At 36.7% G+C, this 24,066-nt stretch overlaps 2 protein-coding genes across 3 annotated transcripts; both read right to left on the bottom strand.

The window, feature by feature from the left end:
• Positions 1-444: 444 nt before the first annotated feature.
• Positions 445-12,200, bottom strand: LOC105041849 (fatty-acid-binding protein 2). Of its 2 annotated transcripts, none has more exons than XM_010918898.4 (11): positions 11,865-12,200; positions 9,484-10,074; positions 9,158-9,371; positions 6,387-6,462; positions 6,111-6,213; positions 3,054-3,122; positions 1,603-1,639; positions 1,444-1,518; positions 1,322-1,373; positions 1,198-1,242; positions 445-927 (listed from the first exon to the last, which is right to left on the bottom strand). In XM_010918898.4, exons 2-11 carry the CDS (start codon positions 10,005-10,007, stop codon positions 830-832), a joined length of 1,293 nt encoding a protein of 430 aa, XP_010917200.1. In that variant the 5' UTR covers positions 10,008-10,074; positions 11,865-12,200; the 3' UTR covers positions 445-829. The 2 variants fall into 2 exon arrangements, with proteins under 2 accessions (XP_010917200.1, XP_010917201.1); XM_010918899.3 differs by having other exon boundaries at positions 9,158-9,368; positions 11,865-12,198.
• Positions 12,201-14,593: 2,393 nt separating this feature from the next.
• On the bottom strand, positions 14,594-23,674 carry LOC105041850 (pre-rRNA-processing protein esf1). Its single transcript, XM_010918900.4, is given in 8 exon segments — positions 14,594-14,994; positions 15,117-15,877; positions 17,719-17,847; positions 19,730-19,892; positions 21,091-21,305; positions 22,183-22,299; positions 22,861-23,426; positions 23,429-23,674. Coding segments are annotated over 8 exon segments (2,352 nt in total). The 5' UTR covers positions 23,586-23,674; the 3' UTR covers positions 14,594-14,750.
• Between the last annotated feature and the right edge of the window lie 392 nt (positions 23,675-24,066).

Below are 24,066 nucleotides of genomic sequence, written 5' to 3' on the forward strand. Positions count from 1 at the left end.
ATTTTTTTGGGAAACTGCCCAACGCTAAGGGATGTTCAAAAAAAGGGGTTGGGGGGGGGGTTTTGAAACGGGACCAACCTAGCTGGATTCAGATCCAGTCTAAACCCGCCTTCAAGATAGTGACTTAAGCTCTTCAATGTAACATCCCCCAAAAAAAAAAAAAAAAAAAACTCTTCAACGGCCCAAAGAATTCGTCTGTTAAGCCAATAAAACCTTCTTTTTAAGTGGTTGATTGCTAAACATTTCAACGCTATTTGATTTTGTCAGGTACCCAGGCGTCCCGGTGCTTGCCTGCCTTTCCTCACAGAGGATGACGAAAGAGGAGGAACTCTCAAAACATTGATAATACGATTATAGGATGGTGTTAAACAGTCTCCAATTTGATTTTCTAGAGAAGTTCAGTCAACTGCATGATAAGTGCTTGAACCACCCCAGCTAAAAAGATTTGCATCCAACAACATATTCTGATTCCATTCTACATGATCGCAACTGGAAAAGAAAAAATACAGAAAATAACCCAATAAGGTAAAATTACCCTCCCCTCAATTTCATTGTTAATCTCTCATTGTATCAAAATCTTACTTCAAATGCAGCAACATTAAGCGAAGACTATCAAATCAAAACTATGAAGACAAAAAAAAAAATTCACATAAACTCTCTCCCTTTTTCCCTCTAATACATTGCTGCTTTGTTTTTGCAAGCACCTAATCTCTCCACTTGATTTTCATCTCTTTTATCTGGCTGCTCTATTCTAGCCAATCAATATTAGTACAACAGAATCAAATGATCTCCTTAGCCAAATTTTCTTCTCCAAATCCAATTTCTTGCCTTAACATCTTCTTATAAGGTCTGCAACATTTTGAGCAATCTCCTGTTTGGCCTGCACGGATACAGGCACGTCACCAATGTACATATCGAAGAAGGCCCCTGTCGAGGGAAAATCTTCATTAGTCAATAAGCACAACACTTAGCATTCATGACAACAACACTAAAATGCTTCAGGTTCACTATAAGGCCAGCCTGGTCCATGACCTTGATTCTAAGCGGTCCAGCGTGAGCTGGCACAGAAGACACCTTGTACTCTTTGGGGATGGAAATACTACTATTGGTAATATATTTCTTAAGCTACAATTGTATGGGGCTATAAGTAAAAGCCAAAACATGATTGTTGATAAAAGAAGAAGGAGATCAACTTACTGCACAGATCTTTGCTGTGGACAGCACCAATATGTTTATCACCAACTGCATATAAATCATTCCATCAGAATATGGTCACATAAATGCCAAAGTACTATTTTACACAGAACCAGCCGCTACTCACTTTCTGTTATCAGTCGACCATCTGTTGTTTGTCTAAAGTTAATTGTAGTACCCTGCAAATTATACTTGTTATGGAACTTGAAGTCAAACGGGAACAAGAATTTTATGCAAAACGCGTCTTACCATAGGTAGTGGAATATCTTGCGTGAAATAAGAACCAAATGCTCTCAGGCAATGATAATCTGTATCAGGATTCATCTTAACAAGGAAAAAACATAAAATCAGTCCAGGTTTAGTTTAAACTTGGGAAGGAGTCTGCCTGCTAGCCACAACAATCAATACCTTTAGCAAACGTGTGCGAAGGGATTTCTCAAATGCACTGCAATAAATAAACAGAGAAAAAGAAATTTATGTAATCAGTATTTCAGTCAGATCAAGGAAAATTTGGATTATATCTAGAAATTGTTGACAATCTGTTACACTTAAAGAGTCATGCAAGATTAACCTAGTTAAAATTCAGGTTTAAACCATAAGCTCCCAGTATGTTTTCAAAAAAATGTTGAGGTGAAGAAAATCAGCATAAGCAGACCAAACTGCTCAGCAGGAGAAATTATGGCCTTAACCATAATTGAATAGAGAAGTCATCCTGAAGCTGGTCAATATAAACCATCACTCCCCAGATATCATTTTTATCAGTTTATCAATGCTACATTCTACTGAGAGCCTTCTTACACTGCCTTAAGAAAATACTCTTCCATAGTGATATATTGGTGTTCTTTCATGGAGTCAAAGAGAAGTTCCCAACTGCTAACTCTATACTTAATGCATGTTCCATGTTAGAAATTTAGAACAAACAATCAGATAAAACTGGAGTAATTCATGCCAGGACATAAAAACATCGAAGATTTTGATGGTGTTTGGTTGCCTGGATCTTTAAGCCTCCATGGGTGGGAAATATAAGCTGAAACCTTCAAATCAGATAAAGAGGGGAGCAAACAAAAGAGGAAAGGGGTCAGTGAGACTATGGATCGGTTATTTTTAGAATTTTGGGAACTATGTTATGTATAAAGATGCGCCTCGATCAGAGATACCATGGATCCATGACCCTTTTAAAAGTTCTCTCCTCCTCAATATTGCTTTACACATAAATGGTAAATCGAGTAAATATATTTAATACATGCACTCTTAGGTGCTTCAACTTAGTTCCATGGCAGCACATTATATCCAAACTGGCCACCTTCTGTTGAAAAGCTTTGGTCATATCTCAGTCCTATGCGAAACAGAGTTTGACATACAACTTTAGGCATGCGTGCGAAATCTTGCAGCATCATTTGAGTGTCCACAACAAGGACAGGGAGCTAAGTAAGTGTCCACAACAAGGACAGGGAGCTAAGTAGCAAAAAGCAAATGAAGTGAAACTAGGCAGCGGAATACCACTGACATAAGGATGTGTTTCTAATGCCACAAAACAACACTATACACATAGCAAACTGTGATATGATCAAGAATCAAGTATGTCATGAACTCATGATATTAAATAGTAAATTAAATATAGAGACATCTTATATAACTTCAAGAAACTAAGGTATCTTACTTCTAAAATGTACATATTTAGGTCATCCATAACAGAAATAGAAAACTAAAACCCAATGAAAAGTTAGAACTTTCCAAGTAAAGTAGGGGCACTGATTCTGATATTTAACATGGCGCCAGGCATCCCCAATTTTTATTAGAATTAATCAAAAAATTACAGAAAGCCAATTAAAGAAGTCTAAAATAAATTAGTTACTTACTCTCGCACAGTATTAATTTTAAGTCCGTTGCAATTAACAACCAGCCTAACAGTCATATGGATATCCTCCCTGCATCAATCACGAAAAAAAATTATCTCATGGCATTCATAAGTCAAAAATGAAGAGAAAATCTAAAAACAAAGCAATGTGGTTATTCTACAGTTCTTGAACTTGTTAACTCATCTTCTGCTAAAACAAGCAAAATAGGTGAAAATAGACTGATGGCGACTCCTGATTTTCGAAAATAAGAATCTCAATTAATTAAACAAACAAGTAGAAGCTGTTCTACAACATAAAAAATTACCAAGAATACTCTGCCTATTGTATGCTCTACTTTTCCTCTCTAATCTAATGGAATTTCCTGGAGAACATTACATAGATCATTGCTAGAACATTGCGTAAGTTTTTGATGAACAAACCTTGTCCTGGAAGACTTTTGAAATACTTCTTTTTTTTTCTTTGCTAAATGTTAAGTAGTTCTTTGTTGTACATATCTATCAAGGGCTGATATTCTGTCAAAGCAGGTCTCATTACTTGTGCACAATTCCTATCCAAGATTTCTTAGGCATCTAACACTATTCAGATATTTTCAAACTACACGTGCCTTGATTTTTTTTTTTTAATCATCTTAATCTCTGCAAAAAAAATTCCTTCTAACAATTATTTATCGATTCTTTGCATTTATTGCACATCCATTCACATGTCTACCAAACTAGTTTTTGCTGCTTCCACATTATTTGCCTCTCAAGATTCAGACCTACACAATGTGGACAGCATTACTTCCATATGAACACTCCCTCATGTGACATAATGCTGTAATTAGATGACATTATCAAAGCATAGCTCCCTTTGTCCTTCCACTCTAATTCTTTTGAAATGCTGTCAACCTAACCGATCTGTTATAAAAGAAATCTCAGAGAGGCAGCTATTGGCCATCAATACTGCAGCCTTCTTCCAATTTTCTCCATATAAACTGAAACTCCATATGAGATATTTACAGCAGATTTAAATCCCTTATTCTCCTTGACTTCCCTAAACATTTTTCCAAATAATTTCACCTGTAAATTCAATTCCACAATCAACACTACACTGACAAATAGCATCCACCAAAAAACTACAACAATAGAGCCAACCAAATTGGTGTGTTCCAACACATTTAGAGCCACAAATACTCCTCAAGCTTCTGAATACTGGAATTATCTTCACATTCTCTCTTCTTTTACTGAGAAAGGTATGTTCAAACTGACAATCTCATAATTGCATATATGATTGTCAATCAACTGCGTATTGGTTGGAAGCCATACATATGCCTTAACTATGCTAATATGAAGCTTTAATACACCCTTTTCCGTGCTTCTCTAACCTGAAAAATTAAATGCCTTCAAACTCCATCATATGCTTTCAACACATCAAAAAAGATTTCTGCATTAAGTTATCCTCTTTCTCATATATGTTAAATTTCAGATATTCTTTGTACCTTCTCTCCATCTCAAAATAACACAACATAGAGCAACCACCCCAGACTTGACCATATTAGCACTTACAAATCTTCCTCAGAATTTTCACATCTGTCTGAATTTTCAGTGTTGTTTGTTTCTACTGCCTCTTAAAGTAGGATCATTTTCTAAAGACCACTTGGAAAATCCACATCCTACAATATTGCTGGTCAGAGATGTCACAACTGACATGGACCATCACTTCAACAAAATATATTCAATATGAAGCCAAGATGGTTATCTTATTCCGAGGTCAAAGACAGATTATATGGTTATCTTAGTCCAAAAAGTATGGCTCCAGATCATAAGCAACTAGAACTTGGATTTTGTCTTACTTTTCCAACAAAATAGATGGTTGCTGGCAATAGTAGACATGCTGGCCATTATCCAGCACAAACCAAGCCATACTATGCTGTTCCATGCCAGGCCAAAACAAAGAGAAGGACCTAAAAAGAAAAATGGCCCAATAGCAAGCATATCAATTTCACACAGGCTGAGATGGTTACATATTGTAGCATACATCCACAACAACGTGAACACCTTTTTGGCATGGTACAAGATGGTTGACACTCAAATCCCTTGATCTATAGCCACTTTCTCCTCTTGTCATTCTTTTCATCTACTTAGAATAAGCTACAGAGAAAGACAGCGCAGAGAACAATCTGGTTCAATAATTTTTCCATTACAAACATCAAAACTGGCCTTAAAAAAAAAAAAAAAAGAAATAAAACAAGAAAAAAAGAAAAAGAAAAGCAAAGTTTATGCAGAAATAGCAAAATTCGTATCCTCTCTTGACAAAGCACTTAAAAACAGTCCAACACTATTCATCATTGCAATCAGAAAGAAATAGACACATTTGATTAATTTGTTAGCTCAGTGAACCGGTGAATAATCAAGAGGTATCTTAATAATAAGCACACTCTACAGGTCAAAATTCAGCTACAACCATGTTTGGCAATTTAGATCTCTGGAAGTTATATTGACAATAACCAAAGTCATCCATCCTAGTCTCAAATATTTGATGCCAGCTTTATGGATCTTTATTCCTCACATATTAGAAAGGAATATAAAATTGAAAATTCAACCGGTCCTCTCCTAGTAACTTGTCTTTCCCAATCCCTGAATTCTATATCTAAGCATTTTTGCCACAAAATTCTCTATATCACTTCTTTTTCCCTAATCCTTAAGCAACCTGCCTCCCAATTTTGTTACTCAAATTTCATTCCAGATGTGCTCCACACAATTCTATTTGATCTGGTGGAGCAGTACACTTTCAAATACAAAGCATCAAGCATGCAAGCATCAAATATCTACTTAAGTTTTCAACAACTTCAAAAGTTTGTCAGAGTTTCTATTAATATTACTTCTCTATAAAGTTCTATACCTCCTCTCTCAAAAGCAGACAGAATATGTAAGAATTACTGAACAAAAGTAGTAGCAGTGTAGTAAATTTACAAGACTTTAATCATTTAAAATTTAGGTGTAGATATAGTGGAAGCACTATTGGGAAACAGAGACCTAAAGGTCACCATATGACATTTCCAGGAAAACAATGAGGTACCTGAGAAGATCTTCAAAAAAATCTGTGCAATTCTGCAGTTCGCCGACAGGCACAGAAGAATACTTGGGACCCAGTTTCTCACAAACAGAATCAGGTTGGACATCTATAAGAAGAAATATATAATTTACAGTAATGTATCCAAAAGAAGGAATATATCACGATATGTTGAGGTTGCAGATTAAATCAGCAGCAAACTTCTGTAAGCTCATATGAGCACGTACTAAGGCATATGAATAGATAACAAGAATTACAGATGTAACATATAGAATCACTCACATAAACCAAATGCATAGATATTCATAGACTTTAGCCTTATTATTCTCATACTTCTGGAGCCAGTCCCTACAAGCACCTGAAACATGTAAGAAGACTTACTGTATTGAAATGAATGTAGAATATAACTCTCCAGGGGCCAACTTTGGTTTATGAATATAAATAAATAGTAAATTTACCAAAACATGCAAGAGCCCTACAAAATGCAAATGAAGAAAGATAAAACATAAATAATCTTTTAAAGAAAATTGAAATCGAAGGTCATGCTGACTCTCAGAAAAAGCTGTCATGCATTCCTGCAAGTCATCCTATCTGCATCTATATGGGAACAAAACAGAGGAAAAGAGAATCACTACATAAATTTTAAGAACAAATTTATACAGCTATAATCGAAATACCAGATTGTACAGTTTATTCTATTGAGTGTTTATAGCTAGCAACAAAATGACCAATGGACCTTCTGGCTTTACTCTCATTCAATTAAAAGACCATAAGGTATTCGGTCATTTAATCAGTGAATTATGAATTAGTAATGAAACCAGTTTCCCTTTTTAGATGCATTTTTTGCACAGTAACATTGATCCACACACCCTTTGGCCAGTTCATGCTACACAAACTCATGAATAAATTCAGTAACTTATTAGCTTTAACCTGAATAATCCTCGATCATAGTTATGATGCTGTCTTCTCTCCAAGTTTTTAATAAAAAAATAATTCTGTTATTATCATATAAAAATGCAGAATGAAAACAGAAATTAAAGCACACTCAAAACATTTTGTGTTAAGTGTGTTTCCAATACAAGAACATATATAGGATAATATAATATACATACCTCAAAATTTTTAAACAAATATTATCATATTTAATATAGGCTTATGTGTGTATATACAGGGAGTGGCTTATTTGTTCCCTAGGACCAACCAGTCTGGTTGTTCCTTGTGGGCAATGACTTGCACTGCCCTGCAAAAGTAACACCCCCCCTGCCTATAACCCATCCTTCTTTCTCCTCTCTCATCACTCTTTCTCCACAGCCGATGGATATCCCGCCCTTCTTCCAACTGCTATTTCTCCTCTTCCCTTTTCTTACCAGTTACCACCATTAAAAACCTCTGCATTCAAAAGATGGCTTTCCAACAGTTGTGAATCCATTGTATTAGATGAATTTAAAAAACGTGAATATTTATTGCAAGTAAAATGGAATCTTGCTAATTTCCATTATTTAATAAAAATGTTTAAAATCCACAGAAAAATTTCTATGTTTGCCTTACACGGATATACAGTTTGTGTTTTCTTGTGTTCTATATATAAATTGGTTTTTCTATGTTTAGTTAACAAACGAAGGGCCAGTTCACTCACAAATCCACCTTATATGCACTCCTATATTGCCTGCCACCATATCTAATTCATCCTCATTCTTTTCCCAATCTCATAATTTGAATTGCCGTACGGTGAGTACTTCTGGAATTACAGGAGTGGTTGCTGCTCTCGTCAACAATGCTATGAACTAGTACTGAGATAATTGTAGCCCAAAAACATCAGCTTTATGAAAAATGAACTCAAGAGTCAAGGCAATGAAGTTGGCACAGTATATTATTTCATCATGAACTCAGCTTGCATAGGACTGCAACAAAGAGAACATCAGCAAGACAATAATTTAGGTCTTTCCTAATTTAGATTTGGATGGTAGGAAAATACAAAATTATTATGGGAGTTCGAGCATCCTCTAATGTCTTGAACACTTGATATTTGCCTGAGAAAGGAGATTAATAACCATAAAGGAGGAGCTTGCTGCCAAGATTCCGGTCTTCATGATGAAGCATCATATAGCAGGAGACAGCAATAGATACCGAAATAGTTCCAATAAAGGAGCATGTGCAGGTGGGCTGAGGACCTTTGAAGAGGGGAATTTGGCCTCAGAAACCATTCACATCTAAATCAATGTAAAACTTGGGATGCAGCAGGTTTGATGTTGAGGCCAGTGATAGTCAAGACGTTAGGGCCATTGGGTTAGGCAGCACATCTAGATGAGATGGTAGTCCCATTGCCATAGTGTCAGCATACCAGAGACTGGAGTAGCAGAGGGTTTTATAATACTGGTAGTAGAAAGGCAGAGAAGGAAGAAACAAGGATGGCTTGTGAGCAGTGGAGGAAGAAGGTGAATGGATAGGAAGATTTGGAGGAAATAGACAAGAGAAGCGGAGGGTATGAATGAGATCTGACAATTTGATGATAAGGTTTCTTGAAATTCTCAGAAGATATCAACTTATCAAATTACCAAAATGTCCCCATATAAAGGTTACTTTTAGAGGCAACTAAAATTCATTTTCCACAGGAAAAAATTATACAGGTGTCTTTATGCTTAATGAAAGCGCATAAGTACAAAATCAAGATATATCATACAAATATGAGTTTGTGTACACCAATAAGCATACAAAAGAATGGAAAAAAACAACTAAAAGGAACATTTTGCAGTAATTTGTTTTATGCTCTGATATTTATCTAATTTTTAGATCCCAAACTATCATTAATTTGCACTTCATATAAAAGCATTGCATATGCATCAATTCAGTTTCAAACTATCAGAAAGTCTTAGTTCTAAATGAATATACAAAATAAAGAGGTCTCTTAAAAAATTAGGTGCATTACTAGCTCTCACAAAGATGCATTTTGCATCTAGATTGTGCTTTAATATCAACCCTTCATACAGTGATAAGTGGTATGCCATGGACAAGCAAATGGGATATGATAAAAGAAAAATCAAAAAGTAAAATACCTCAGCAGTCGGACTGGAATTATCTTCCAAAAATGTGGGGAACTTGATGCCAGTTTTTGGTTCAACTGCACCTCTTTTCCAGGTTATGTTTGACATAGAAAGACTAGAGCAGCCTCGATAGTCATCCTCACTGCATGATCGATCCATAAGTCCACTGATCCGTTCATCAGTGCTTTCCAGCGGAATGGACTCAGCTAGTACCTTTGAGGATCTTCTATGATTGAAAGCAAAAGGAAATCGAAGCAAGAAGATCAAATAGAAATCTGAATAACATATGTAAACATAAGAGAGAAAATAAGTATTTAAAGTCAGAAAAGGAAACTCACATATGGTCAAATGGTGGTATAAGAGCTGCAGCTAATGATAAAACAGAGAAAGCACGACATTGTTCAACTTCCTTCCACATGCGTCCTATGGTGGAATTCACAAACTTTGCAAGGAGCACTGGTATAACAAGTTCGTTATTTGATCCAGAACCAGAATGCAACCCGGCAAGGTTCCGACTAGAACAAGTAAAATGTTTAATTTGTGTGCAAGACTGGTTAAATATAGAACTTGAGCCATATGCATTGCCTGAAAGTTTACGAAGTAAATTGGAATTTGACCCAGTAGAAATCCAGACAAATAACGCTCCAGCAAACTTAGACATGCAACTAAATGCTTCTTGAAGGGCTAAACTTCCAGAAACATAAATTTGGTTGGAACGATGAAAAGAACTGTCCACTAATGAACCAAACTGTGACAATATATGTAGCCCAAAGCCTTGAGATAATTGGAACTCTGTCGGAAAGATGTATGGGCGTTCACCATCAATATCCAGATTTGTAAAAAACAACCAACTATTCTTCATGCTAAAATATGGTGCTAAGGAGCACAATGAACAGAAACCCTCTGCTCAGAAGAAGCCTAAAGTATTCCTGTGAAAAGCAAAAAAACCAAGGGATTGAAAATCTTAAAGGTCAGTGCAGTTATTAACCTTTCAGCAAAATTCTGTGCCAAAAGGACGCAACAGAACATGAGCATCAATCTTGAAGCATTTGTATTTGATAGTATTAGGCAGCATAAGAAGTAAGGATCCATGATGTCAAAATGAATGGAAAACAGCTGATGCGCTAGTCAGATGAAATGTACTCTAAACTAGATGCAGTTAAATATATAATTTAGAGAGAGGAAGAATGCCCTCTAAACTAAGTAGAGATCATTCCTTGCCACCAAGTAGTTGGATCGTGTATACACAAATGTACACTAAACTTACACAACTAGATTTTGGGAATATGGCAGCAGACTGAAACGACAATATATATTTTATGACATTCAGGTATCATTATACACATCCTTACAATTCTTTCCAAAACAGAAGGCCCCTCAAATATCTTCACTCTATTATATTTTAATAAATTTTGTAACCAGTTCAACATTATTGTTATTTGTTAGGTTTTTAAGCAAGAATGGCGCATCCATCTTTTTTTTGTTGCCATTAAGTCATGGCTTTTAGGGAATGTCTCAACCATCATGTCTCCAATGAGTTCTAAGATATGGTGGAAAATTAACATAAAATGTCAATAGGATGGACATGAAAAACATATAATATGGAGTATTTGATGGTTGTAGATTCTTATTGCTTTTCTTCGCACTTATAATGCAGCCACCGAATGCCTTATATGTCATACGGTTATTGCTCTTAGACACAATTATGTACCCACTGTACATCATTGCTGCAATTTTACCCTCAAGTCACGTGTAGCTATTGCAGAAGTCCAGCCATAATATAACAAAGAGTGACACCTTAGATAGTGAAAAATCATTGAGCATAATCTTAAATAAGAATCAACAAACAGGTCAACTTATCGCGATGGAGCATGCAAGCCTATAAGGAATATCTCCCTTTCATAACTTGTTTAACTTTTTGAAAATCAAGTTGCTTCTGTACCAAGATGATTGTGGCAAAGTCCTGGATCCTTTAGTTGAAAATCACCAAGTGTTATTGGAAATCACCAAGTGTTATTGGAGACCAGGAGTAATGGCAAGATATTGCTCACAGGAATGGTGTCAACAACAATTGGACACCATATCACTCTTTACTTGTTTTTCCTTATGGAAAGTGATGGTCACCCTTTGAGAAGCATATTTAATGATTTTGGATGCAGAAGAGTGTATATTTAACAAATAAGTCATGCCAAAGTGGCATCTTTAAGAACATAAATGACATTAGAAACAAGATTTCTGCTAGGAGATTCCCATATCAAATTGTTAAGATGTCAAAAATGCCTCCTGAAGATGGTCATGAGAAAGTTCACGTTTTGGCATGACAATGTTGAATCACCCAAACACAAGAACAACCTAGATTATGAATTGCCGCGTATTTGACAACCAATTCATAATATTAAGAAAATCAGTTGTGTTATTGATAGTACCCTTAAGTAACAAAACAGGCATTTCATCCATCTCATAAGCATTAGATTCATAATAAAACATGTCAGCAAGCAAAAAGACCTGTTAGCACTTGAACCATAACTAACATCAATCCCAAATCCCTCGAGCCTCCGATTAACAATTCCAACAATCCCCATGTAATGCAAGAAATCAAATCAAATCAAAGCGCGGCCCACACCGCATTAGCATCAAATCGCATCTTCTCACCCATCATCAACGGACAAAAAAATCAAAAGAAACGAAGAGGAGGAGGAGATGAATCGAGAAGTTAAACCTGGAGATGGAGGAACGGGATGCTAACACCGCATGGCGAGATCAAGAAGCTCCGGGCATCAACAGCAGCTGAACCCAACGGAATTGATCGAGTAGAGAATTGGGAGGAGAAAAGGGAAAGAAAGGAAATCGAGGAGGAGAAAGCTAGGGTTTCGCTCGCTCGTTCGTTCTTTCTTTCTTGGCGTTTCGATTGGAAGGTGGTGGAAGGACGAAGGCGTCGAAGGACCAAGTGGCAATGCGAAAAGGAAGGAATCTTCTCTCGCTTATATTTTGAGTGTTTGACGGAGGAAGAGAACGCGTTCTTAAATGGAAGGCGTTTTTTTCTCCTTGTCGTTCACAACGCCAACAGCGATATCATGGAAAGAAACGGGTGGAAAGATTTCTATTTGCCTCCTTTTTGGTCGTGGACATTACTACGGCCAAACTCCTCTGGACGACCTCATAGAGATTTCTGTGCGGAAGAGATCCAAGATGCTGGAACTTGACCCGTCATAGCGGCTCGTAGGCCGTCCTGACACATTATTTGCATTTACAATTGTTGTCTTATAGGAGAAATATTGTCTACAGTATATCAATTGAAATAATAAGTATAGCTATCATTTCCATTGAACATGGTTTAGTTATTCTACCAAGTGGAAACTCTGTTTATACTTTTATTTATCTATATTGAAAAAGAATAACTTTACAACATGTAATGCTACAAATTGACATTTACACTATGTAATGCTACCAAGTACTAATCACTTCTCCAACTAATTAGTCGGTAACTCCATTTCCTTCTCGAAGAATGTAAGAAGCCTTCAAACTCTATAGTCCAACAAATTCTAAACGTCATGCAGTGTGATCATAAAGACATGATTAGATACTAGCATGTAAATCCGGTTCAATTTGGGAATATGGGCATTTGCTTTCCTCATTATGCAATCAGACTTGGGCCCCCTTGCACTATAAAAATATTTTTTTTTTTAAAAAAATGCAGCTAGAGTGGCTCAAGGAAGGAAACGCTGCTAGTTTCGTAGGTCACCAGTCCAACCCCATTTTATTGGAATCCTGCATTCACTTACCTAGTTCCTTCTTGGATATTTTTGTTTGTAGATGCTCTAGCTGTTTCTCCTTTAGAGTTGCATAATTTCTTCCCTTCCACAAGCACCATTTCAATTGAGCTCAATGAGATAGAGTTTTCACTGTGCCGCTGGCCCATAATATATCCAGCATCACACCTTTTCTTCGTTAATAAAAGTTACGAAGCAAAATATGAATAAACAATCACAGAACCAAATACTGGAAAAGAAATCAGGCGTTAATAAAAACTACTTTATTTCCACGCATAAAGATTACTTTACACGAATCCCTGAAGGTTTGTGGCTCACGGACGGGGCCCTTTTCAAGCTGGTCTAACGAAACCGAACTTTTCAGGTAAAGTAAGCGTGGAAGGCGGAAGTGGAAAAATCACTACCGTCGATCAGGTGGACCAACTGAATCTGACCTTTTCGGTCCGTAGGCCCGTATATGAGGACAGAACACTGTAGCACGTGATCATTGAGTGTCGGCGTGGATGAATGGGCTTTCTTGGAACCACATCTACATGGGCGGCGAACAGTGTGGGCCCACACATGTGATTACCAGGAAAATGGGGAGGAAAATATTGGTTGGACCCGGCAAATAAAGTCTCCATGGGGAAAGATGCCGACGTGATGCTGAAAAAACAATGTCACGTGCACGCAAGATCTACTCGTGTCGGACGTAAAATTACATGAGATATCACTGGAATCAACATTCCCATTGCATCTCCATATGATCAGATGGTGGTATGCTTCGCAATGTTGATAATGATTAACGCATAATGATTATCATAACTCGACATGACTTGCATACTTCCATGCAAAATGGGGGGAAAAAAATGGATCTATTAATTTTTTGATTGACCTTTTAGAGAAGAAAGAATTTGGCTTTTTTTGTTTTTATTTGATATGAATTGATTAAATCAAGTATCAGCATTTAGCACATGTGATGCATATGGAGTTAAGAGCACATGATGAATTCAGAGGGAGTCATGTTTTTTTTTTCCACAAATTAGTACGCACGAAGCATGTAATTGATTCAACTCAACTGAATTCTGATGTTGGCTTAACACAAGCAAATAATGCAATCCACATCTCCTGAGCCGGAGAAGCAATGTAATGGATGGTGATCACGCATCAGCAGATCCAAGCGCTTAGGATTACATATTTACTGTATCAGTTGTTCCTTTAAATTTTATTCTCTTTTAAGCCTATGCAAGTCAGAATGGCAAATTAAGAACGAAGACTACTATGACCCAACCAGCATCAAGCGGCGATTTGTTATTTACCAGTAACTTTTTTAATCCAATATGTGCACTGATAGGCCTTTAAAATAAACTAATAAATCTTAAACCCAACCAAAAAAACAAAAGGAAAAGAAAAAAAAGAACTAAGTTTACAAAAGAGAGAACCATCCTGTCCCCGTTCAATAAGAAATCATAGGCTTCGCAGGAACGCGGGAACTTCGTCTCACCCTCCCTGCAGCGGAAAGATTACGTGTGGTAGAAAAAGAAGTGTGGTAGAAAAAGAAATTTGCGAATTAGTTAATAATCAACGACATCTCCAACATTATATTATTAAATCAGAAATGAGAATTTGGAGTCACTCTCGCTAGTTGTACGTGCATCGATTGCAAACCGCAGTTTCCGACAAATAGCTTCCCAGCATCTTGCAAGGATAAAAAACGAAGTTCTCATCTTTCATAAAATACTGCTCTAATCTTCCCCTAAGTTCATAATGTCTCTCAGATGCTAGAAGATATAATATTTAAGTTACAAAATTTTATCAGCCTTCACAATTCCCTGGAACGGGCAGAGCAGAAAACATCATCTACCCTTGGATTTAATTTTTAGTGTGCTCAAGTTTCTTTTAAGTGACCAGACTGTGGAGGAGAACTCATTTTTCTCTCTCTCCAATGACTCCCCGGTAGGATCCAAGGAATCATCTTTAGCTGGAATTGTATCATCAGCTGGAACTTGCTCAGTGGAATTCACAGCTTCTTCCATTGTTGCTTCCTCTCTAGCACCAGATTGCTGTTTCCGTTGTCGCTGACGAATATAGGCTGCACTCCTGTTGAGAGACAACAAACACAATTTCAACAAAATGTTTTTCTATAGATATATGTTTGGCAAAATGTTTCATCTAAATGGCCAACAAACTTCATTCATGACTGCAATTAGCGATGTAAATACCTTTTGAACTGCGGATCTGTTGGGTCCACGGCAAAGTGATGAGAAGAGAAGAGGGCAGAGAACCTTGAATCATCAGCAATATTTACATCAGGTAGCTTGTCATCAGAAGGCTTTTCCTTCCCCTTCTTCCCTTTAACCTTTTTAGGTTTCAAGTTATAGCCTTTAGGACCATGTTCTGCATCCTGGGCATCGGCAAGCAATAGTTCCAACTCTGCTCTACTTGCCTCTTGTTCCTTCTCCATATCTGGAGATAGATCTCTCACTTTCCTATTACCTTTAACCTTAGTCTTTGACAACTCCTTGCTGCACTTCTTGCTAACCTTGGTATCAGTGGCTGACGGTTCTTCAGCAAAGAAATCATCAGGTTGGTCAGGTGCCTCTCGGACATCATAATCACTACTATCATCCTCTGAGGAATACTTAGATCTCCTCTTCCTTGCTTTCTTCTTCTCACTCCTTTTTCTGAGAACTGCTTCCCAGACTGTTTCAGACTTCTTATCCTTTTTCTCAAGAATCCGCTTGCCCAAATCCTCAAGCTCGGTATTAAAAGTGATTTCCATGTCCTTGTCATCATTGCGATCTGCATCAGAATCATCTCCAGACTGTAAAAGAGCTCGTAACTTTTCTCTCGCTATGCGCCTTTTCTCTTCACCATTGGGTGAAGCTGCTGCATCATCACTCTCAAAACCATTTTCTCCATCATTGTCATCACCTTCATCACTGTCTCCACTGGATGCCAAATATTCATTCAACTCGTCTAGCTGTAGGAGATAGAGAAAAGACTAGTGTTAGCAATAGAAGAAAAATCAGGTGAATATAATATCAATATCAGGTGAAAAGATAACGACAATATTTAAAATAGTACCTATGCTAACAATCATGAAGCCAAGTGAAACGATCTTTGTTAGCATTCAAGTAAGCTTACAATATATTGTTTTCTTGATACTTGAAGATATGTGTGCATGTGATTTAATCATTTTTATTTAATAATATTTCACACAAGCATTTCCTAAGTGCTTCCACATCCTAGAACCTTTTTCAGCATTCTTTCTTGCTTCTGCACCCAAAGAAGCACTTCCAAATTGGATCCTGATTCAGGCTCATGTAGTTCTTCAAAATGGTGGAAATGATGTGTCTGTATTATTAATGACGGGTCATCCCTTATCCTCGCCATACTTCCCTAAAAATGGTCTTTACAAATTTATCAATTTCCAGTTAAAATAAACTAAAAGAAAATTAGATTTTCTAGACAGTGAAGTTTTCCAGGCAATTTCCCTTGCAAGAAAAATTCCATGAGAGAGAACAACAGCTGCAAGTCTATTACGTACGAATATTTAAGCTTCCACCATTATTAGATTGCAGTCAAAACACTTCCGTAATTCACTAGTAGTTTGTAGACCTCTTTTAGATCCCCACTAAAAATGTCCGATTGGCATCCAATACCCTTACAGACTCTATTCCAGTAAGAAACATATAACCATCAGTAGAGTTGAATCATGGACTTAAAGATTATTTCTCTTGGCAATGAGATCACTTCAACTATAAGGTGAAGATGAGGTTCACAGCAGAAGGCCTAGACATTGCAAAGATGGGGATATAGCCAGAAAATTCAAAGAAGAAAGGCCTACACTAATCTGTCCCTGATGCTCACCCTTCTCCAAAACAATGCCTTTAAAGCTATGAGGAACAGTGCAAGAGATCATCGATCTGCCTTTTGTTCTCATTGAGAATAAGTTATCCAGAACAATGTGAGAATTTAAGCCTATTTATTACCATAACAAAATAACTTCATCTAAGGTACTACACCTTCTCAAGCAACCTGCTATAAGCCACACAATAATGAGTAAAGAGGTTGAGAAGAGCAGAACCCTTGCCTTAAATCATGAGATTTTTCAAATAATCTACACAATCCTTCACAACTACAAAAAAAAAAAAAAAAAAAAAAAAAAAAAGGACAGCTCCTGCAAGAGTTAACACATGCAGAGAATTCAGAGAAAAACTGAAGCAACCAAGTATCTATAGGTAAATGCAAATGGTTTTATTCAAACATATGTTTCTTTGAACTAACTAGCAAACAGAAACCTCACCTTGTTCCTTCCTCCTAATAGTGCTCTATGTCCTCAAATAAAGAAAACTATATACATGAAGGATCAAACATCTTATGTTTATCATCTGCACAAACAGCTTCTTCAGTCCCCTCATGGAAGTCTTTTTTTTTTCAAGCCAATTATATTGTTCCACAGAGAGAGAGAGAGAGTCAAGACCATCAAAGACTACGCATGAAATGTCAAGCATAAAATCCCAGATAACCATTTCATGATATATATAAAGGTAATTAAATGAAAGTACTGCATATATTATCAGAAATTTGCATCCCTTCTATTTATATAAAAGTTGCAAGCATGACATCTGATTATGTCATAGAAAACAGAAAAAGCATTAGCCAAGAAGCCCGCAAACATTTTCACACATCTACATTGTAAGCTGGCGTAAAAAAAAAAAAAACCCTTGCTTGAATACCCTCTTTATGATCATACTAATCTCATCGACTAACTCAATGTAAACTAGGTACCAAAGTTGACATAAAGTGACATCCACTGACCTGGTTGGGATTGAACTTTCGTCTTAAGATTTTTGTACGTTCTGGTTCATCTTCTTCCCAGCTTAGTTTAACTTTGCTGTGCTGCAAAGCACGAGTATGGAAGTCCGGTTCCTTGTAGCTAGTGGGCGCCTGAAATGGAGGGAGAGGATAAATCTATGCTTGCTAAAAGTCACATAAAGTAAAATTATCAAAATATATGTATCACAAAAATAATTAGTTCATTGTCATCAAAATAGTAGCAAAGTAGGCATTTGTTTAAGGTCCTTTGACATCTTTTGTGTGCAAGATCAAACCAAATACAAAACATTAGTAGCAATGTATGCATTTTTCATGGTCGTTAAATCAGTGGCAAAGTTAAGCATTTGCTAAAGATCGCCAAATTTGTTTGCTTGTGAACAAAGAGGCATAAAGTGGAGAAAAAATTCAACTGATTATAATCTCAGCTTGGCTACTCCCGACCAACTAACCTCTGCATATAGTGGCGGAGCGTAAGAGAGACCAGAGGGGCCACCCCCCACCCCCCCCCAAAAAAAAATTTAAAATACTTATTACCTATATATTTATATATATGGTAGCCCTCCCAATATTTTAATCTTACATACATTACGAGTCCATCATTTGAGAATAGACCATATAATTAATCTATATATTAATTTTTTATTGAAAATAATAATTTTTTAAAGAAAAAATAATTATTTATTTATTATTTAAATCTTTATTTATTCTTCAACCTTTAATGTGAAAAAATTATTGAGATTTTTGCACAATCAAAATCATTTTGCAGATGGCATAAGATAATATTTTTTACTTATCTTTGTTTATACATAAAATTAAATATTTATTGATATTTTTGTAATATTTTGATTATATATATCTTTATTTTATTATTTATTATAAAATATTTTATTTAAAAAATTATTAATAAATTATTACTTTGCCCTCCCAACATTTGATGCAGGCTCCGCCACTGTCTGCATGGGAACTATGCCATTTTCTTACATAGACCTTTTTTGTTTAAAGCAATGCATCAATGATAACTTAATCTGACCTCGGCAAAAGTTGGTCCACATGCATGGCTGGGCAGGTGCTGGTTTGCCTGGTGTGCAAGCATGCAGTGCATGTGTAACAAGGTCATATACACCCTAACATTGTAACAAGGAGCAAAACAATTGATGTGTAGAAAGTAGCAGTGGGACCAGCTATAAAGAAATTTCTTTTTTTGGACAACATGCAGCCATTTATTGGAACATGTTTACATCCTTTTGGGGTACTGTTGATCAGCATGGAATAACCAGTTTCAAGCTCACCCCCTGACTCCCATCCTTGCAATGCAGCAAGCAGCATTCAGTAACTTTTGTCGTGGACATCCAGATGCTTACACGAGATGTAATTGACTGCATTCATGAGGTCATTCTGATGGTTTATTATTGTTTTGTCAGTTAATCACTGAGATGTCATTCAAAACACAATTTTTAATGCAGTGAATTTGAATAATTTTGGCCTGCAATAACTGAAAGTTGACAGTTCATAATCTGGTAAACTTAAATATACGACCGATATATGTAAAATGAAATGGTGGGGGTAGTTTCCAACTTGAGCAGTTATTTAAACTATGTACAAATAAATAAAAAACCCATTACAGATGATTATAGGGATTTCTCGAGAGGTTTTTTCTTGAGCAGCTAAAAGTGATTTTGTAACCACTTCTAGAGCCAACCTAATTTTTTTGCCTTCATTTATCATTCTTTTTATCATAGACGTTATAAAACAATACAATGCTCTCTAATGCCAATATTTACCCACAACAGACGAAAAAACCTTTAATGTACTATCCAGCCAAAAGAAGCAAGCAAGGAGTTGAGAAAAACAAGACCTGTTCACCAAGATAAAACAAAGGATAATGTTACCCTCCTTTTCTGTAGTGGAAGCCATACTTCCTCCTTTGTTTCTTTATCAGTTTGTTATCAAATTAAAACAGTCAAAATGGCACCATTGTGTTCAAAATGAGTACCTCTGTTGTGATGTCACGAGGAGGATATTTGAACTCCATGGTGTCAGGAATGAATTGCAAATCGAACACATTTGATGTTTTTAAAAACTCGGTACCATCAAGAGTTGTATATATATGATCTGCAGTTGCACTTGAATCACATACCACAACAGCATAATAATACCTGAAAGATGTTACAAAAGGAAAGAAAATGAGGATGAAGTTTTCTCAAGAATCATAAGAAGGAAAATCAGCTACACTAAATCATTTTCTCACAGATGACCGATAAATAGGTTTAAGCTGGTGAAAATGAAAAATCTACCCAAGCATTAGTCGTTTAGTATAATAAATAAATATTAGTAGTGTTAAAAATGGATCCACGGTAGCCAACAAATCAAACTTCCAGACATACACATAAACATAAGATGAATTTGGAAAAGACAGAAGGAGAGTTAAATAGCATTTCCAGTACAAGTAAAACCGTATAAATGCAGAAGGAGGCCAAGTGGCGATAGCATGTTCAGAATAAGAAAATTTCATACACGCTGATGATGAATTTCTAGCACATTATCTACTAATATAATGTGCATGCTCCAGGTTCAGCTCGACCCACAACATTGGACTCCACTTTTATACACTAGAAAACTACCTTCATAACCATCTTGGCTGTCCATTCATCTCTAAGTATTACTTTTTTATGTTTCAGAGGAGAGACTATCAGGACTATAAAAAAGGAATGCATTCACTGGGTGCTCATCCAGAAAAGAGAGGAGAGTCCGTTGGACTCTCTAATAGATCCACTTTTTATATTTCATGAATACGAATTACACTCTGGATTGGCCTATTTGAAGCCTAAAGATTTAAGTTGTCTTGGAAAAAGGTCAGCTCATTATTATCAAATGGCTCAAATCCAAGTTTAGTTGAGGGGGAAAAAAAAGGTTTCATCTTTACCGAAAGAAAAAAAGAAAATATCACCCCCTGTTCTCCAATCTCTAAGTTCTTTATGCTTTTGAGTTGCAAATGCTACAGCAAGATCAGCCAATTTGAGGCCTAAAGGATTTCAACAAGTTTTATATGAAGGTTTAACACAATTATTACCAGATGAATGTGACCATGTTTATTAAAATTAATTATGGTAAAAATTTAATTTGTTTCTTATATTATGTATGTCTGTGCATATGTGTGTATGCAACATCTAGAAACTATAACTGGAGAGTGAAAATAACAACAACAACACCAACAACAATAATAATATGAAATCCAGAAGGCACACAGACACAGCCATTAATATCCCACCTCATTTGCATCACATGCTCAATGCTAGCATCTTCAAATTAACAAAACTAATGCAGGACTAAAAAATAAGTTTCTTAGCCAATCACCTTAGTTTGTTCAACTCATAAGTACGCAATTTTTCATTGTAAATATCTGAATCATCATCACTGCGTTCTTCGTTGCCATCAAGCAATCCAGATGGTCCATGAGCTGCTTCAATTTCCATGCATTTGAATCCAAATTCAGATGGGTAAACAGCCACTGATAAAACTTGCCCACCTTTTGGGAGACACGAACTCATCACCACATAAAGATCAACAGCCTACAGATATAGGGAAAGAAAATTCAGCTTATATATAATAAAAAAAGGAAAGAAAAATCAGCAACATATTAGCTCAAATAAGAAATTGCTAGCCTCATAAATTTGACCAGAAGCACCATTTCCCAGATAAAGTTGAATAGCACACCATAGCTCAAGTAGGAGAGCATAGAGAACAAAATGTGACAGTAGTAGTGAAAGTGCACAACTTATTAGCTAAGGCAAGTCAAGGTCTTAAACATGAAAAACAAAATGGATAATTTCTCTAGCAATGAGTCTTATCATTTTTAAAATTCATCAAGGAAATTTTAAGGACCAATGGAAAACCAAAATAGAGTCAGGACATTTAATGTGATTAGACTCTTCAAAGTTTATATTACATAGAAAGTAAAACTAACCTAGGAATAATAAAATACCAACATAAACTGAAGATAAGAACATTTATTCGCATGAGATTTTTGATGGGTTGAACTTGAAGTTGACATTCCACAATGTGAATCATCATTCCAAAATTTCATGTTACGATTCTACTCCAAAGAAGTTGTTTTATACTTTGAAAAATCAACTCATGTCAAGAAAATTCCGTGTAATTTATATGATAGACCCCTCCCCATCTTTCAAAGTGTTCTATAATGGAACAAAGAAACATAGCCACGAAAACAGACAAAGTACTGCATGCTATAGATCTGAACATCGAGATTTAGTACTAGAATATGATAATAAGCATAAATTGTAAATTTAACTAAAACATGTGGAATACAAGTATACACCAGCAATAAACTAAACACAGTTCCTCGGAGATTTTTTTGGCAGTAACAAAAGCAGGGAAAAAGAAAAAAAAAGGACAAGCACTCCATCAATAAAGGATATGTTTCCATACCTTAATATGTTCCCAGTCCATATTAACAACTGCAAGTCTGTAAGTCACTTTGTCTGTCATTGGTGTATCCTTATGGTCAGCCATCAAATACTGACAAATATCACTACCGACCGAGTACTGCAAACAAAGATGGTCAAGTAAGGCATTTGCACCATCAGATCCCCATGGAGGGGGAAGCATTGGGCTTTTGTGAAAGCCAAGTATCAAGAAATGCTCATACTATTTAGTTATTTTGAGGAAAAAATATGCAGCTAGTATATAGTAAGACAAATCATAATGATCACATAAGAAACATTGAACTGAACAAAAAGGAAAAGGAATTGACACTTGAAATGAAAATAATTAAACCAAAAATGTATAACAGCTGACCAAACAAAAGGTACAAACATTTCAAGAAATCAATTGGTGAAAACAACATTTTTAATTTTAAAATCTTGGGAATGAATCAAAGCACTTGAAAACTAGAATAATAGACAAAGTGCAAGAAAACATGTGAGCTCAAAATACCACGAAACTTAACTCCAACTAAAAAGAGTAACGGAAAACGACGCAAACTTTTCAATATAACCAACTTCCTAAAATCAAGAAGCCACCAACTTTATGAAGAAGAAAGTGAAAAATAAAAGATTTTTGATACATAGCTGCATTAAAACAGATAAAAGGCAATAGAATAATTACTTCATCATCGTCATAATCATCTTCCTCACTAGTCGAAGTACTCTCGTCACTTTCTGAGGCAGCGAAATCCTCTTCCTTCTCTCCCTTCTCCTCTTCCGACACTTCCAGCTCGTATGCACTTTTGCTCGCTTTCCTCGGCAACTCGGGGCTCCCTTCTCTCAGCTCATCGGTTTCTTCTTCCTTCGTCTCCGTCTCCCCGTCCCCCTCTTCGTCTTGGTGAAGATAGTAATGGAGTAGAGGATTCACACCTTTTTCCTTCCTCGCCTTCCCTCTCTTATCGATGGGCGCAGAGGACGTGGAAAAATTCTTCTCGGAGAACATCCGGGAGAAGCGGGAATCAATGACGACCTTCGATTCGCGCTTCGGCATACGCTGGAACCGCGGATCGAAATGCGCAGACGAGAATCGAGGGTCCGTGATGCGACTATTCCTCTTCTTCTTCTCCTCTCCGATATCGGCGGCGCTCTCAAGTTCGCGGCCATCCTGTCGGTTCCTCTCCTTCGTCTTATCCTTCTTCTTGTTCTGCTTCTTACCATGCTTCTCCATGACCTTATCTTCTATCTCCGCGGCGGCGGATCCGCGTGGGGTTGAAGCCTTTGCTTCTTCTTATTGTTCTTTTTCTTTTTCTTGATGTCTTCGAATTCGTCGTTCTCGGGATGCTCTCGGAGATTCTTGTTCTTCTTCTCCTTCTTCCTCTTCTTGTCGCCGTTCGCCGTGGACGCCATGGCGGCAAATTTACGAAGGTGGCGGTGGAGATGGGGCTCAATAGAGTTCTCTCTTCGGCCACGGTTGATGATGATATAGGGTTTCCGCTGGGGCGGAGTGAGACCAGACCCGGGCGGTTCGATTGCATGACTCTTTAAACATTGAACCGCGAGTCTGCCCGGGTGCCTATGGACCATGGTTCAGTAGCTGTGGACACGTGCGATGCACGGTGGCATGGACAGCTATGCATGTGCCTGCTCCCTACATCCATCCCCATCTAGGTTGGAGCACATCACCAAATCCCTATCAGAACCTTAGGGACCCCTCCGATCTCTCTCACTCCCCACGTATCACCGAGAAGGAGAATGAAACGAAAAGAAAAAGAAGCAAAAAAAAAAAAAAAAAAAATTTTCTATCTTTTTTTTGTTTTCGTTGATTTCTACAATATTTTTCATCAATTTTTTCACTATTTTTTCCATCCTTGAATGTTTCAATTGAGTG

This window comes from Elaeis guineensis, chromosome 3 (genome assembly GCF_000442705.2).
Source record: "Elaeis guineensis isolate ETL-2024a chromosome 3, EG11, whole genome shotgun sequence".
Lineage (NCBI taxonomy): Eukaryota > Viridiplantae > Streptophyta > Magnoliopsida > Arecales > Arecaceae > Elaeis > Elaeis guineensis.

What these genes read in the sequence shown, in the direction of transcription:
- LOC105041849 (XM_010918898.4), bottom strand. Translation starts at nt 10,007, where the DNA reads ATGAAGAATAGTTGGTTGTTTTTTACAAATCTGGATATTGATGGTGAA. An exon ending in TATCTATGCATTTGGTTTAT is followed by an intron (nt 6,214 to 6,386) that starts GTGAGTGATTCT and finishes TTCTTCTTATAG; the next exon opens with ATGTCCAACCTGATTCTGTT. An exon ending in AAAATTAATACTGTGCGAGA is followed by an intron (nt 1,640 to 3,053) that starts GTAAGTAACTAA and finishes TATTTATTGCAG; the next exon opens with TGCATTTGAGAAATCCCTTC.